This window comes from Nicotiana tomentosiformis, chromosome 8, assembly GCF_000390325.3.
Source record: "Nicotiana tomentosiformis chromosome 8, ASM39032v3, whole genome shotgun sequence".
Classification (NCBI taxonomy): Eukaryota; Viridiplantae; Streptophyta; class Magnoliopsida; order Solanales; family Solanaceae; genus Nicotiana; species Nicotiana tomentosiformis.
The window spans coordinates 124190856-124207288 of record NC_090819.1 but is presented as its reverse complement, the minus strand read 5'-3'; the positions used below and the strand labels follow the sequence as shown (position 1 = coordinate 124207288).

The following is a 16433-nucleotide window of genomic DNA, read 5'->3' as shown; positions in this document are numbered from 1 at the left end:
TATTTTAGTTACCTAATTCCCTCTCCCCCATATATATATATATATATATATATATATATATATAATAACTAAAAAAATCATACTCGCTAGTTACGTTGTTATCAAGAGTCAAAAGAAGAAATGTAAAGAAAGGAAGAAATTAAAGAGAAGACAAATAAAAACAACAAAGTGTCATTATAATTTATGATCTTTACATAATATACAAAAGGTTTTCTTAATATACATATGAACCCCTCCAATAATTTTGCCTCTGAGTACATGTCCCCCCCCCCCAAATCCTTGGCACAGGGATAACACTAAATTAATCACTACTGTATTTCTTTGTTTCTCTTTGGACTTTTTCCTTCTAACATGATTGGTTTAATTGACTGGTTGGTTGGTAGGTTGGCTAGCTTGTCCGAAACCTCTAAATTAGAAGCAAAGGTTTCACCTTGGACTCTTCGCGAATATTCTACTAAAATTTGTACAAATAGAAAAAACAAAATACAACTCCACCAAATCTAACTTCCTAGTACTATAGACATGATACATTTGTAAACATGCACGTAAAAAAACACTAACATTGTGAAAAGCTAGACTTAATTCCTTGGCTATATATGTCCCTTTGGCCATTCATTATATTTTTCATCTGGGATTAATCCTAGTAAATGATCACTGCTTGTTTTCCATGTCATCTATGGTGTTAAACACCTCTAATTCAACATCATTAAAGCAATTATCAAAACCAAAGTCATGAATGCCAAAATCTTGACAATCCAATAGCCAATTAAAACTGTCGTCCCAGGATGTCATGTTATCGAAATTTTTTTGTTCTTCAGAAGATACTGGAAGTTCCCATAGCGAATCGACAAGAGGAGCATCAGCTTCCAGTAGGGAGCGTAGCAACGGATCATTTTCACAGAGTGTGTTGAGAACCAACTTGGATTCATCGGTGATGCTTGAAGAGTTTTCAGACGAAGAAGTGGAAGAAGACGAGTTATCTAACTCTGAGGAGGTGGCTGCTGCAGTGACACTTGTACACTCGGGTACAACTTGTACCTGCTGATGACCATTATTTTTGTTTTGATCAGATTCTGGGATAGGTTGATCTATTAGATTTGCTTCTTTTTTGAGTGGTTCATGTGTAACAGGATCAATCCCCATCTTTAGAAGCTTTTTCTTAATATGAGTGTTCCAATGATTTTTAATCTCATTATCTGTCCTTCCCGGTAATCTTGCAGCAATCTTGGACCACCTGATTAAAACAAATTAAATATTTAGTACCATTCAATTATTGTTATAAATAGTTTGAAAAACAGAATGGAGACACACTAATAAAGCAAGATAAGGGAAAAGAACTACTATTTCAAGTCCACTTCAAGAAGACATGTAGTAGTAGATTGATAAGATAAATAGAGCACTTCCTTTTGAAGCCAGAATATTTTAATATTAACTTAGTACATTACTTGACAATGCAGAAAATCATGAACAATAAAGTAAAAGCAGTAATCAAGAAGCTTCATTAAATCAGAAATAAATATTCAATCAGAAATCATAGCATATGATATGCTGTTAACTTGTTTTTCTTTTTCATCTTTACACACAAAAGCCATCGCACTTTAAAGAGCAACAAAAGCTTTCGAAATGAGTTCAATCGGTTAGAATTTTGCTCTGAATTTTTAATCTATCGGGACTCTCTTTTTCTTGAAAGAAGGAAAAAACTCTTAAAAGGAATAAATTTTCTGGAGGAAAAGTTTTACACTTTTATAAATTGAGGATTTCTGCTTCTCACAACAGCAACAACAATATACACAACGTAGTCATTAAAGGATTCTTATTGATTTAGGGGAGAATTTATTCTCTCAATTAGTTTTTTTTTTCTTTTAATAGTAGTAGATTTATATAGGTCACTTGACCAAACCATATTAATATAATATATTTTTTTAGTATTTCTTCTTTCTTGTCCGATTTATTATCGACCAACCTTTGTATTGTTAGCTTCCGCATGCACCATATTATTTCAATCCAACACAATCATAACTTGTGGCAGAGAAACTTTCCCTTTTGCCTTTCTTTCTGTGGCATGAAAATGCACATAGAGAAAAAGAACATGCAACCTAAGAGAAAGGGAAGACAAAAGGATAAAAAGGCCGAAAATAAACTCATTATTAGTATGCTTACAAACAATAAATAAACAACTCTAACACAAACATAGCGATTTCAATAGACTTCTGATAAAAAAAACTCACCACATAATATATGGATATAAGCCGTTTAGCTCATGAGTTGGTAATTAGTAAGTTAATTAATAAAACATCATAAGTTTATGGTTCTTATCGACAATAAACATGTTTCTCTTTACAACAGTAACGACGCCTCAATCCCAAACAAGTTTCTATCCGTTGTATTAGAAAAGAAAAGGAGAAAAGTATATTACCTGTTTCCAAGACGAGCATGGAGATCAATAACCAATTTCTCCTCGGCATCACTAAGAAGTCCTCTTTTCAAGTCGGGTCGAAGGTAATTAGTCCATCGGAGACGACAACTCTTACCGCAGCGCCTAAGACCGGCGAGTTTAGGGACAGCACGCCAACAACATTGGCCATTTGTAAGAATAAAATTGATGAGTTTCTTGTCTTCCTCAGCTGTCCATGGACCTTTCTTCACTCCAAGTTTGTCACAACAAGGTTGTCTTCCCATTACTACTACTCTCAACTACCACCAAACAAACAAAGTTACAAAAAAATTTAGAAAGTGTTTGCTAATTTTGCCCTTCTACCCACTTTTATATATAATCCACCAACTTCAACTTTTCTTGTAAAGTTCTCACTTTTCTCCTTGAAATTTTGTTTAAACATATATATTTTGATTTATGGATGGGTATGTGCCTATATATATATATAGTGAGAGAGAATGTAAGATTCCATGTCCCACCTATGGTTTGTGAAAGCAACTCTTGAACTACAATTCCTTTTCTGGTGTTATCAACTCCACCCAAGAGAGAGTGATAGTGAATGATAGCTGACCCTAACACCAAGCTAAAACTCAAGATATCCCTATTCTTCTTCCCTTTTTCTTAGTCGTTTGGTATCCGATATTTACTAATTCGACTAATCCAGATACGTGTTACGTATGATTTGTTAAACGAAAAATATTTTCTATCAAGAATTTTTTCATTTGCATAGCTCGAACTTGAGATCCTTAGAGGGTGAAAGGATACAATCCATTCCATTATATATGCTCTTAGTGGTATTCTTATTACTCTTTAACCTTTGCCCCACACTCCGAAAGATATGGTCTGTTCTTTTTCTTGTTTCTTTTCTTCTTTTTTTTCTTCCCATTTTCATACACTATGTACTCTCTGTGATTGCACGCTTACTCAACCATTTCGTCATCACCACGCTTACGGGACCTTTCAAACATGGGAAGTTATCTCGTACTATGTTTACCACGATAACATTAATTTTCAGATTAACTATAGCCGAATCGTTTGATCTGTTTACTTTGATGAGTTTGTCAAATCATGTCATCACGTTGAAATCCGACTATCTCCTAAAAACTTAAGTTAAATTATTAAATGAATAATTACACGATTCAATATATCATTAGAATAGACAAGTGATTTTGAATTCAAATTAATTTAATTTTACTACCATCTCCAGAAAAAATAAAATATATTTTCACATGTTTGAATTATGAAAAAGAATCAGACTCACACGCGTTGACACATAAAATAGTTAATTAATTAAAATATTCTCTCTTTAATTATATTTGAAACTTTTAGATTAAATGATCACAAGATTTAATGAAATTTTTGCCAATCATGTGGTTATCTTAATTTCATTTATGCTTGAACTTTTCTTTAAATTACACAAAAATTGTCAACTGTCGTCAAAATACTGTATCCCACTTTCTTGTCAGTGCTTCATTTTCATTTGCTTTTACTTGTTCAATGTGCAATAATAACGTTTTCCTCATTTAATGTTAGCCAAAAGAATTTATGAAAGAACTAGAGGAGGATATGCCGATGATTTTTCAATGTCTTATAATTGAGGAAAAGAATGTTTAACTATGTAGTAACTTGCAAGAGAGAGTTATTGTATAACACAGTTTACAAACAAACATGAGATCATTCTTCATTCTGTTCACCAATTATTTGTTAAAAGCTTTAATTCATTATGAACAGAGTGACTGAAAGTTTTTAACAAAAAAATCTTTAGATTTTTTCCTATTTCTTTTTCTTTGCTCAACACAGTAAGAGTAGTGGGACAGAGTCTCATGTACAAGGCAAGAAACATATTTTTGTTTCCTGTATTTTTGCCTGTATTCTTCTTTCTCTAAATTCTACAGTTTATTTATTTAACATAACATATTGATAAGGTCTTTTGCGTACTAGGAAACTATTTTAGTCACGCAAAATTATAAAGCTGGTGGAATGTCAATATCTTGTCCCCCAGGTATGATTTTGTGGTTTGAACACAGCTTTGAAATAGTTTTCAAGTATTTTAGGGAAAGGAAACAACCATAATAGGAACCATGAAAACAAAATTAAAGAAAATTAAACCACATGGAAAACTAGGAGTTCAAGTGAATTAACAAGTTCTTTCTGCTGGTTCCTACTTGCTCGAATAAATAAGTAAATATTATTTATATTGTCTGTTTATATAAGTTAAATAAATCCCAATACAAATATATAATATTTTAGAACGCATTACACATTTTGGGCCTAGTTTACAAGTTTCTTCGGTTCTTTCTTTCTCTAAACAAGCAGGGCGAATTTAGTGTGTGTTCACGTGAATGCAATAGCTAGCTTTTGTTCAAATCATGTTTTAGTATATATAATTTTAAAAAGTTATTAATATCTATAGATATTTGACTGTAAATCCAATTATTATTGTATGTAATTTGATATTACTATAAGAACTCATAAACTTCAAATTGTGAATCTTATAAGAAAAACAGGTTGTTTCTTTCTTCTTCCTTTTTTTTTCGAACGACTCGTATCTATCGCCATAAAGTTTCTTCTTCTTAGTTTCGTCACAGGGCGGAGCTAGAGTGCCGGGAGCGGATTCGACCGAACCCAGTAGCTTTGGTTCGAACCATGTATTTGTCTTAAAAAATTCATTGAACATGTATAAATTATTAATTTAGAACCCACTAACTTAAAACGATTAGAATCCCGAACTTATAAATTTGAAATCCTGACTTCGCCTCTGTTCGTCACATCTAGCCATGTAATCATTTTAATTTCTTCTTGAACATAGTACACCAGAAAATTGACCATTTTTCTTTTTATAAGGTTGTCTTAAATTCTACGTATTGGTTATAAGTTATAATCTTTGAAGTGTCACTTAGTCCATGCTTACAAGCCATACAATTAGTCATCTGTTTAATCACCGCTAAACAAGTACAAATTAAACTTGTCTTCAATTAATCTTCCTAGCTATAAAGCATGACAGATGGTTAAAAATGAGAAAACGTCAAGTTTTTTTAATATTGGGGAACGGAAATATAGAATACCTCAATCATAATAACAATATAGTATATTAAATAATTAACAGTAACCACATGCAAAGGTGTCCTAGTACGGAGTTTGACACCACTAAAATTGCTGTTTACTTCACCAAATAAGACAACATTTATACGTACGCGTACATGTCTTAAATAAACAATTAAACCAAAGAGTAATCATTTAGTAATATTTTTGACAAGCAATATTGACGTTTAGTCTCGAATCTTGTTTCCCGAATAGCGATCAGTTCTAGATTATTCTGTTTGCAATTAATTAATCATAAGTTTAGCTAATTGGATTGAAAAAACAGATAGTTTTGAACAACAAAAACTTTTGTTCAAGAGATCTTATCCATTCTGTTTTTACAAATATATAAATCTTTAATTCTGGCTACTATAGCGCGTGTCGTGAAACAGAGATTTCTTGAGCAAAGGTACATTCTTTCAATTTGTGTTGTACGTCTACGTGTAACATATAATATTGCCAATTCCGCACAAATTTAATACAATAAAATAATAGTACTAGTATTTTGCCAAGATCAGCAGGAAGGGGACAAGTAATTAAAGCCCAAATTCTTGGTCTTTGACTTGCAGTACTTGGATAAGGTGACTAATGTCAAGCTGTGGACGTCATTTCAACTATGTACTCATTCGTTACTCTTGATTAGCTAAATAAAATACTTCATTTTCTCCATTTTATATAACAATATTTGATTAAAAATAACATTTTTGGATGTTAATTTAACTTATGAATCATATTAATATCTTAGCCGAAGTCCATGTTATGACAAAAAAATAAGATGTCATGTTGATGCTAACTAAGCATACATTCAACGACGATAAATCAGACAAGAAAAAAGAAATATATCAAAAGAAACACAAATATTTAACGGGGTCAAGTGAACACTTAACCTACCTTGACAAACGAAGATGAGCACCACTATTTAAAAGAGAGTAAAAAATATCGAGAGAACAACTTTACAAAGTGTTGGAGCTGAAAATAGTAGTAGGGATCAGCCTGGTTAAGTAACAAGCCCAATGTAGTAGCACAACACAACTTATATTTAGGCCCAAATGTAAATTAAGCTACCATGCTTACATTGTATATATTAGCTAGCGTATTACATAATAGACAGACGGATTTATTCATTTTTTACACATTTTAATAAAAAATCTTTCAAGAGCTTCTCTCTCTACTACTGGTGTCAAACTAGGGTTCGTTGATATTTGACTTCTCACTATTGAATTTGAGTGTTAAAATGGTATCATAACCACTACGAGGATCATTCGGAGCTAATCTGTTGGTTTTACGATAGTTGTGTGAAGATTTGGTTATTTTCTGATGGATTAACTCTTCGTTTGTGGGCTTAGCCTTTGAATGACAAGTCTTCGATCAATTTCTTCTTCGTTGATTACGGGATTTTTTTTTATTTCTCATATTTCCTTCAAATATTTGAAGAATCCATCGGTGTTGTTCTCATCCTATCGTTGTTTTTTAATTGGTTTAGTTGAGTGTGGGTATACTTTTTTTTTCTCTTGCTGAAACCCTAAGTAAATTTTTATGGGTTCGACTTCGACTCCTGTCGACAGTTTCGTTGGTAGTGATGATACTATTGTATATCCCTCTTCCCCTTTGTATCTTTTATTGTTTGAGTCATCCGGTATGATGTTAGTTTCTACCACATTTGATGGTACTGGTTATGGGAACTTGCGAAAGGGAATGTTACTAGGTTTTAATTTGTAAGAACAAATTAGGGATGATTAAAGATATAATTTCGAAACCTAACCCTAATTCCCCTCTATTTGAGCCTTGGACCAGATGTAATAATATGGTAGTAGCTTGGATACTCAATGGTTTGGATCGAGAGATTAGGAAAATTGTTATGTACATTGAATCTGCTGAAAGGTTGTGGAATAAAATTGAGAAAAGGTTTGGACAGGCTAGTAGTATCAAGATATATCATATTCGAAAATAAATCTCATCCATTTCTCAAGGAGCATCCAGCATTTTCTCCTATTTCAATAGAATCAAAAAGTTGTGGGGTGAACTCTCATTTGCTATCTCTTATCCTAATTGTGTTTGTGGTTGCAAGAAAAAGTTTCAGAAACTAGATGAAGATCAAAAGGTTCATCAGTTTTCAATAGGTCCCAATGAGTCCTACTCTACAATTAGGCGCAATATTCTCTTGATGAAGTCCCTACCTTATGTGGACAGTGTCTACACCATGCTTGTGAATGATGAGAGCCAGTCCACAGTGCAAGCTGCTATTCCTTCATTTAATTCTGACTCTGTGGCATTTTCCACTAGCACATAGAAACCTTATACTTAGAGAGTCAATTTTGACACAGCTAATAGAAATAATTTGGTTTGTAGATACTGTAAAAATTCTGGACACTCAATTGACAAATGTTTCAAGCTCCATGATTTTCCACCTCGATTTCCAACTAAGTTCAAAAGAACGGCAGCTTTTGCCTAAGTTTCTGATGCACATTATCAGGGTTACCCTGAAGGTGGTGGTGGAGATGTTAAGAATGTGTCTTCAAATTCTGGAGGTACAAGCATTACTAAGGAGCATATTGATCACTTAATGAATCTTCTACAACAATCCAAAATGCAAATGTTTCCTCAGAAAATCACTGCTGGTTCTGCCAATTTTGTAGGTTTGATAGGTAACCCTACTTTTAATAATTCTAGGTTTCTTGCTTGTAATTTTTCTAAGATAGAGAATAGTCCTTGGATTATAGACTCAGGTATAACTAATCACATGACACCACACTCTTCATTCTTATCTGATATTAAGCCCCTTACTTTTCCTTACCTAATTACTTTGCCTAATATATACAAAGTGAAAGTGATATGCACTGGCACTCTCACTTTAACTCCTAAAATTTTCTTGACCAATGTGCTTCTAGTTCCTTCCTTTCAATATAACCTGATTTCTTTTGCTCAATCAATTATGCAAATAAACTGTTTAGCCTTATTTTCCTTTATTGCTTGTGTTTTGCAGGGCCCTTCTCTGAGGAGGTAGTGGCACTTGGTGGTCTTCAAAATGGGCTCTATATTCTCAACCCTGCTACACTCACTTCTAGTTGCAACTATATTTTCAATACTTCATTTGTAAATAGTATTACTGCCAATTCCATCAATGATACGAATAAGAGTAGTGGTCTTTTACATTGTCCTATTTCTTCTACTTCTGTGAATGCTGATGAGTTTCATGTTTGTATTTCTTCTGCTTTATCCTTTGATCATTCCTAGCATCTTAGACTCGAGCATTTGCCCTTTAGTAAGAAGAAAACTATTTCTTCCTTGTGTATTAAATTGCCTAAGAAACAGTCTTTTTTGTGTCATATATGTCCTATAGCTAGGCAACAGAGACTCACTTTCCTTGATAGTGAAATACACTCCACTTCCCCTTTCCAACTTATACATGTGGATCTTTGGGGCCCCTACCATACTCAAACATATAATAGTTTTAAATACTTCATGACTATTGTGGAAGACTACTCTAGAGCAACTTGAACACATCTCTTGTCCTCTAAGGGTAATGCCTTTACTATCTTTCAATCCTTTATTCTTATGGTGAAAACTCTGTTCCATTCTTTAGTACAAGTGGTTAGGTCTGATAATGCCTTTGAGCTAGGCTGTAGCTCCACAGCCATATCCTTATTTTCTGCCTGTGGGATACTACATCAAACATCCTGCCCACACACCTGTAACGATCCGATCAGTCGTTTTAAGTATTTGCATTCCGTTCAACTATTTGAAGTCTTGAGTAGCTTCATATGATGTATTGTGACTTGTGAGAATCGTCAGTTTTGGCTTTCAGGTTATTCGGAATTGATTTGGAAGAATGAATTTCATAGTTGAAGCTTTAAGTTGGAAGAGTTGACCGAGTTTGACTTTTTAGTATTCGACCTTGGATCGGAGTTTTAATGATTCTGTTAGGTCCAGATGGTGATTTTGGACTTGGGTGTATGCCCGAAATTTCATTTGGATATTTTTAGAAGATTTCGACACTAATCGGTGAAACTTGGAAACTTGAAGGTTTTGAATGTTCATAGGCTTGACCGGGAGTTGACTTTTATGATATCGGGTTTAGATTGTGGTTCCGAAAATTTCAATAGCTTCATTACGTCATTTATGACTTGTACACAAAATTTGAGTTCATTCCGAGTTGAATTGATATGGTTCGGCATGAGTTTTGGAAATCGAAAGATTTAAAAATTTCTAAGTTTGAATTGTGGTACGATTCATCATTTCGATGTTGTTATATGTGATTTGAGGCCTCGAGTAGGTCCGTAATATGTTTTGACACTTGCTGGTATGTTTGGACGGGGTCCCGAGGGCTTGGGTGAGTTTCGGAGTAGTTTCGGACCATTTCTAGAGTATTTTTAATTGTTGGTTTTAGCTATAGAGGTGTGTATCGCGATCGCGAATATTTGGTCGCGTTCACGAAGAGCACACTGCAGTTTGGGGCATTGTGAATCGCGATCACGTAAGCCTTTTTGCGATCGCGTAGAAGGAATTTCTATTGTACACGGCTGACTTTGGAAGCTTATATCTTGCAATCTATAAGGAATTTGGAGATAATCCAAAAATGAAAGGTGTATCTCTTGGTGTCTAGTTTTCAGAAAATTAAACTATTTATCATTTGGAGTTTGGTACAAAACGTTATGACCATTATACTAGAGGCTATTTGGAAGAGTTTGGCAGCTTGCTTTTCACGATCGCGTTTGGTTTCACGCGATCGCGAAGGGAAATTTTGAGCTGAGAAAAGTTGTGCTTCGCGATCGCGAAGCATTTTCCGCTATCGCAAAAGGTAAATACCTGGGCAGAAAATATATTTCGGGGGTTTCGGTCATTTTAGCATATTTTGAGCTATGGATTAAAGCGATTTTCACCATATGGATTGGGGTAAGTGTTTTCAACTCGATTTTGGTTAAATTTCATGAATATATTATTATTTTTATCATTAAATTGGTGTTTTGGGTTTAAAATGGTAGAGATTTTCTAGACATTAAATTGAGGATTTGGAGATCGAGTTGTGATCGAAATTTGATAAATTTGGTATGGTACAAAAAGGCTAATTCCCTGAATAAAACTTGGTAGTTACTATTTCTATGATAACTTGCTGATTTGAGCTATTATAGCACACTTTGCACATGTCTGCACTATAGCATGTTAATTATACCGGTCCAGGAGTATGAGAACCTCATTTCATTTATCATATACATGTATACTTGTTTAATTTCTCCTGTACGATATGCTTGGACTGGAGGCCTATGACCATGCCGAGCGATTTATATTATCAGCACGTGAGTTGTCCGTGCGGATTCATCTATTGATATTATTAGAACTTGAGTTATCTGTACGGATCCATCTATTGATATTATTTGCATGTGAGTTATCCGTGCGGATCCATCTATTGATATTATTAGCACGTGAGTTGTCCGTGCAGCACGTGAGTTGTCTGAGCGGATTCATCTATTGATATTATTAGCACGCAAGTTGTCTGTGCAATACGTGAGTTATCCGTGCGGATCCATCTATTGATATTATTGGCACGTGAGTTGTCCGTGCAACACGTGAGTTGTCCGTGCGGATCCAGCTATTGATACTATAGCACTTGAGTTGTTCGTGCGGATCCATATATTGATATTAATGGCATGTGAGTTGTCCGTGCGGATCCAGATATTGATACTATAGCACGTGAGTTGTCCGTGCAGCGAGTTATCCGTTCAGATCTAGATATTCATATTATTAGCACGTGAGTTGTCCGTGCAGATCCATATACTCATATTATTAGCACGTGAGTTGTCCGTGCAGATCCAAACCTTGATACTATAGGACGTGAGTTGTCCGTGTGATTGATATTGATGTGAGATCTGGGAGAGCTGGTTACCGTTATTGGATCGGGTTGTGCGCCGCAACAGGCTGATATTTGGTTATTGCATTTCATCTTTACTTATAAATCCCTTGACTGATTATCTGATTTACTTGCATGTCTTCCTTATATTCTGGATTTTTGAGTGAGAAGAATACTTGAAAATAGAGAACTGTGAGGATCAAAGTGGTTTTGCCTGAGTTTCCCTGATTTGATCATATATTTGTCCTATACTTGTCAAAAATTATGAACTGCACAGGTGTAGAGAGTATCATCAATAGTTTTTGATTCTTTTACCTCATCGAGGTTAGTTAGGATACTTATTGAGTACATGGGGTCGGTTGTACTCACACTACACTTCTGCACCTTGCATGCAGATTTTAGATGTTGATGTTGATGTGTTTGGTGGGAGCTGACATTGAAGATGTACATGCGTTCCGGTCATAGCTGCCTCTTGTTCTGGGTAGCTTTAAAATTTTAATCTGTTCATGTATATTTCAAACAAATGATGTATTTATTTGATACCAGTTGTAAATTCGGAATATTAGAAGATCATGATTTGTATTACTAATCCTTGGAAAATATATTAAAGTTCAGTTATTTCATCACTTATTTTCTCAATAGATTTTATTTGAATTAGATTATTGTTAATTGGCTTACCTAGCGGGTTAGGTTAGGTGTGATCACGGCCTGTTAGATTTTTGGGTCGTGACACACATACCTCAATAAAATTGTGTTGTGGAAAGGAAGCATAAACATCTTCTTGAGACTGCAAGAGCACTTCTGTTTCAATCCAAATTACCTGTAAAATATTGGGAAGAGTGTATCATAACTACCACATACCTTAATAATAGATTTCCTTCTCCATTACTGAAAAGAAAATCACATTTTGAGCTTCTTCATGGAACTGAACCTAGTATATCTCACCTAAAGACCTTTGGTTGTCTTTGTTTTGTTGTTGTGCCCAAGCCATATAGGGATAAATTTAAGTCTAGAACTATTCCCTCTATCTTCATTGGTTACAGTCCCAGCAAGAAGGGATATAAATTGCTCACCATGTCTAGTTCTAGTATTTTCTTTTCCAGAGATGTCATCTTCCATGAACATATTTTTTCTTATTGTGCTCCTAGTTCCACTCATTTATTTCACCTTCTATTCCTTTTTTTTCTCCTACCGTTTCCTTTCCTCATATGTCACTTGTTCCCACTTATACTACCCCTAACTCCCCACATATTCATGATCCATTACCTCACAGTTCTTCACCCTCTTCTTCTCCTCTTCACCCTTCTCCAGTTCACCTCTCTTCTCCTCTTCCTCCTGTGCTCATACAATCAACCAGAACTTCTCATCCTCTTGCTTAACTTGGTGGTTATGTTTGCAATTCTGCCTCTATTTTAAGGGTGCTTTTTATGTTTTCTGAAGATTGCTTGCAAGACAAGAACCTAAATTCTATCATCAAACTGCCTCTCAACCTGCTAGGCAAGAGGCTATGATTAAGGAATTTTAAACCTTGGAAGCCAACAACACTTGGGGCATAGTTCCTCTACCTGTTGGTAAAAATGCCATACCTTGTAAATGAGTGTAAAAAGTTAAACAAAGGGTTGATGGGTCCATTGAAAGGTATAAAGCAAGGTTAGTAATTAGGGAGAATACTCAACAGGAGGGTGTAGACTTTAATGAGACTTTTTCTCTTGTAGTTAAGATGACTACTGTCAAATTCCTTTTATTTGTAGCTACTAAGAGGGGCTGGGTTGTTTATAAACTTGATATGAATAATGCCTTTCTACATGGAGATTTAGATGAGGAAGTTTTCATGAAAATTCCTCAAGGTCTTTCTGCCACATCTTCTTATTCTGAAAATTGCTTCTTTAGCTTGTAAACTAAATAAATCTCTCTATGGGTTGAGACAAGCCTCTAGTCAGTGGTATGCTAAGCTTTCCACTGCTTTGCAGTCTAATGGTTTTCAGCCTAGCCTAAATGACTATTCTCTGTTTAGGAAGTTATCAGGGGTTCATCTCACTATTGTAGTTGTATATGTGGATGACATATTAGTAGCTAGTGATGACATATCTGAAATTACTGCTCTTAAACACTTCCTTGATGACCAATACAAAATTAAGGATCTTGAGAAAATCTAATATTTTTTTTGGTCTTGAAATTGTTAAGTTTCCTCATGGTTTCTTGGATGGTCAGCATAAGTTTACCACTGATCTTCTCCAAGAATATAACTATACTATTGTGAGTCCAGTTGTGTCCCCATTGGATCGTCATGTCAAACTATCAACTGAATCTGGTGATCTGCTTCCTGACCCTTTCATTTACAGATAATTAGTTGGTAAACTGAATTATTTGCAGCTTACTCGACCTGATATTTCATTCACAGTCCAGCACCTCTGTTAGTTTATGTTTGCTCCTAGGGTGCCTTACTTAGAGGCTTGTTATCATGTATTGAGATATTTGGGTACCTCTGATTTGGGTCTCTTCTTGAATAATGATGTTGACTTTTCTCAGAAAGGATACTTTGATTCTGATTGGTCCAGTTGTTCTGATAACAGAAGATTAGTTTCTGGGTTTTTCTTGTTGCTTGGTGGTTGTCCTGTCTCCTGAAAATCCAAGCAGCAGCCTACCATTGCACTATCCTCTGCAGAGGTTGAGTATAGGGCCCTCAGAATGTTGGTAGCTGAAACTACATGGTTGGTTTGTTTGTTGGGTAAACTTGGCATTGATAATCTCTATCTAGTCCAGGTATATTGTGACAATCAGGCTGTTGTTCACATAGCCAAGAATCTTATTTTTCACGAGCGTACTAAACACATCGAGGTGGATTATCACTTTGTCCTAAATACATTAGCTGCTGGTCTTATTTCTCTTTACTTTATTCCTACTTCTACTCAACCTGCCTATATTTTTACTAAATCCTTACTTAGTGTGCAGCAACAGGGATTCATTGCCCAGCTTGTCATGGCCAGCCCTTCCAGCTTGGAGTAGGGGAGGGGAGGGTGTTGAAGCTGAAAATAGTAGTAGGGATCAGCGTGGTTAAGTAACATGCTCAATGTAGTAGCACAACACAACTTGTATTTAGGCCCAAATATAAATTAAGCTACCCGTCCCACATTGTATATATTAGTTAGCGTATTACACAATAGACAGACGGATTTATTCATTCTTTACACATTTTAATAAAAGATCTTTCGAGAGCTTCTCTCTCTACTACTGTTGCCAAATTAGGGTTTGTCGGTCTTTGACTTCTCACTACTAAACTTGAGTGTTAACACAAAGAAGCACACACAAGTGGTAGGCTAACACTTGTCTCAATAATTCCCCTCCCTCCCCCCCTCCCCCCACCCCCCAAACAAAACTCTCAAACCTCTTGTAGCTACATTATGGATGTCACTAAATGAAAAGGAATGATCCTCAATTCATAGAAGTCCAAAATCTTTTCTTAGGAGAAAAAGGACTAGCCAAATATGAGAGCTAGATTTATAAGTTACTTTTAAGAAAAGAAAAAAAAATTCAATTAGGTAAATACGTTATCGTTCTTTCAAGGAAAAACCAAATATGATAAGAAAACCATGGTGAACACCTAACAATTTATGATTGACAAAAAGTCTGATAGGAAATACATTATATCAAAGTTTAAAATTTAAATTTTTGAAAGTAATGAAATTTCTACAAAATAATAGAGGGAGTAATTGATTAACCTCCGACATTCTTTACATCTATCTCATTAATTCATGATGAACATGCAACATGTTTTCTCGTAGAAAATGCATCCTCTTCTTATAGGTGTTATGTGGTGGAAATTCAAATTAATCAAATAAATGAATTTTGAATATCGAATAATTATAAAAAGAACAATGACATGCAACATGCCTAGGAAAGGAAAACAAAAAAAAAACAGTATTATAATATTGTCTTTAGCATGTCCACTCAAAGTTGCAGCAGCTTCTGAAATCCACAAGATTGAGACTTCAAGTGAGGCCATGTTGAAGACAGATGGCTAAAGAAAAGCTCTTCTTGAAAATTAAAAAATATCCGAAAAAAGCATGGTAGATAACTTACAGAACTCAAAATTTAGAAATTTGTCCATGTTTTTCTTGGTTTTGATGTTTTCCGATATGGATGTATATCGTACATGCATCTGGTAATTTTGGCGTCTATACTTTCCCCATAAGGAAGGTTAACTGATGGATATGTCACCATCATATACACCTACTATAAGTCTTTCAATCTTACAATACAATATTCAAGTGTACTAAAGATTAAACACGTATTAGTTCTCATAATCTCCAACTCATCAAGATTAATTTATTTGTCTCCACATAGAATGTTAGGATCGGGAATTCGGGTATTGCGGAATATAACCAAACAACGATATAATGGTAATAACAAAGACAATGGAAGTTGATAACAACGACAATTAAAGTAGATAAAAAGACACAAATTTAACATAGTTCGGTCAAAGTAACCTACGTCCACAAGCGGAGAGGAATAATTTACTATAACAATAAGAGTACAAAAGAGAGTACAAAATTAGAGTAAACACTCTAATTAATCCCAAATACCCTAAGAGAATAACCTCACAAGATCACTCCAAAAAAAGGGTTCACACAAGTGCTTCCCAACACTAAATCTCATACAAAATACTCTTAATAAAGAAAGAAAGGAAGAAACAAGAAATGAAGAAGTCTTGTTGGTGTATTTTCAAATGAGTAGAGAGTCCTCATTATATAGGAAGAGAAGAATAAAATGTTTGGCCAACAATTGGTCACATCCTCTCAAAATACAAGGCCATTTATTTGGCCAACAAGGCCTTAAATAAAAGGCTCCAAATGTGCCAACAAGGCTCACAAATAAAAAGCCTAAAAATAAGGCCACCTTTTACAAATTTTCACCTTGGCTTAATAATGGATATTATATAATGGCAAATGTCATGATCCACAAATTTGTTATAATGGATATTATGTCATGGCAAATGTCATGAATCATAAATTTGTTATAATGGATATTATGTCATGGCAAATATCATGAAAATTTGGCAATATTACATAGGAG

At 34.7% G+C, this 16433-nt stretch overlaps 1 protein-coding gene across 1 annotated transcript; it reads right to left on the bottom strand.

The window, feature by feature from the left end:
* Nucleotides 1-439: 439 nt before the first annotated feature.
* LOC104118951 (MYB-like transcription factor ODO1) lies at nucleotides 440-2851 on the bottom strand. Its single transcript, XM_009630339.4, has 2 exons — nucleotides 2417-2851; nucleotides 440-1234 (listed from the first exon to the last, which is right to left on the bottom strand). Exons 1-2 carry the CDS (start codon nucleotides 2677-2679, stop codon nucleotides 652-654), a joined length of 846 nt encoding a protein of 281 aa, XP_009628634.1. The 5' UTR covers nucleotides 2680-2851; the 3' UTR covers nucleotides 440-651.
* Between the last annotated feature and the right edge of the window lie 13582 nt (nucleotides 2852-16433).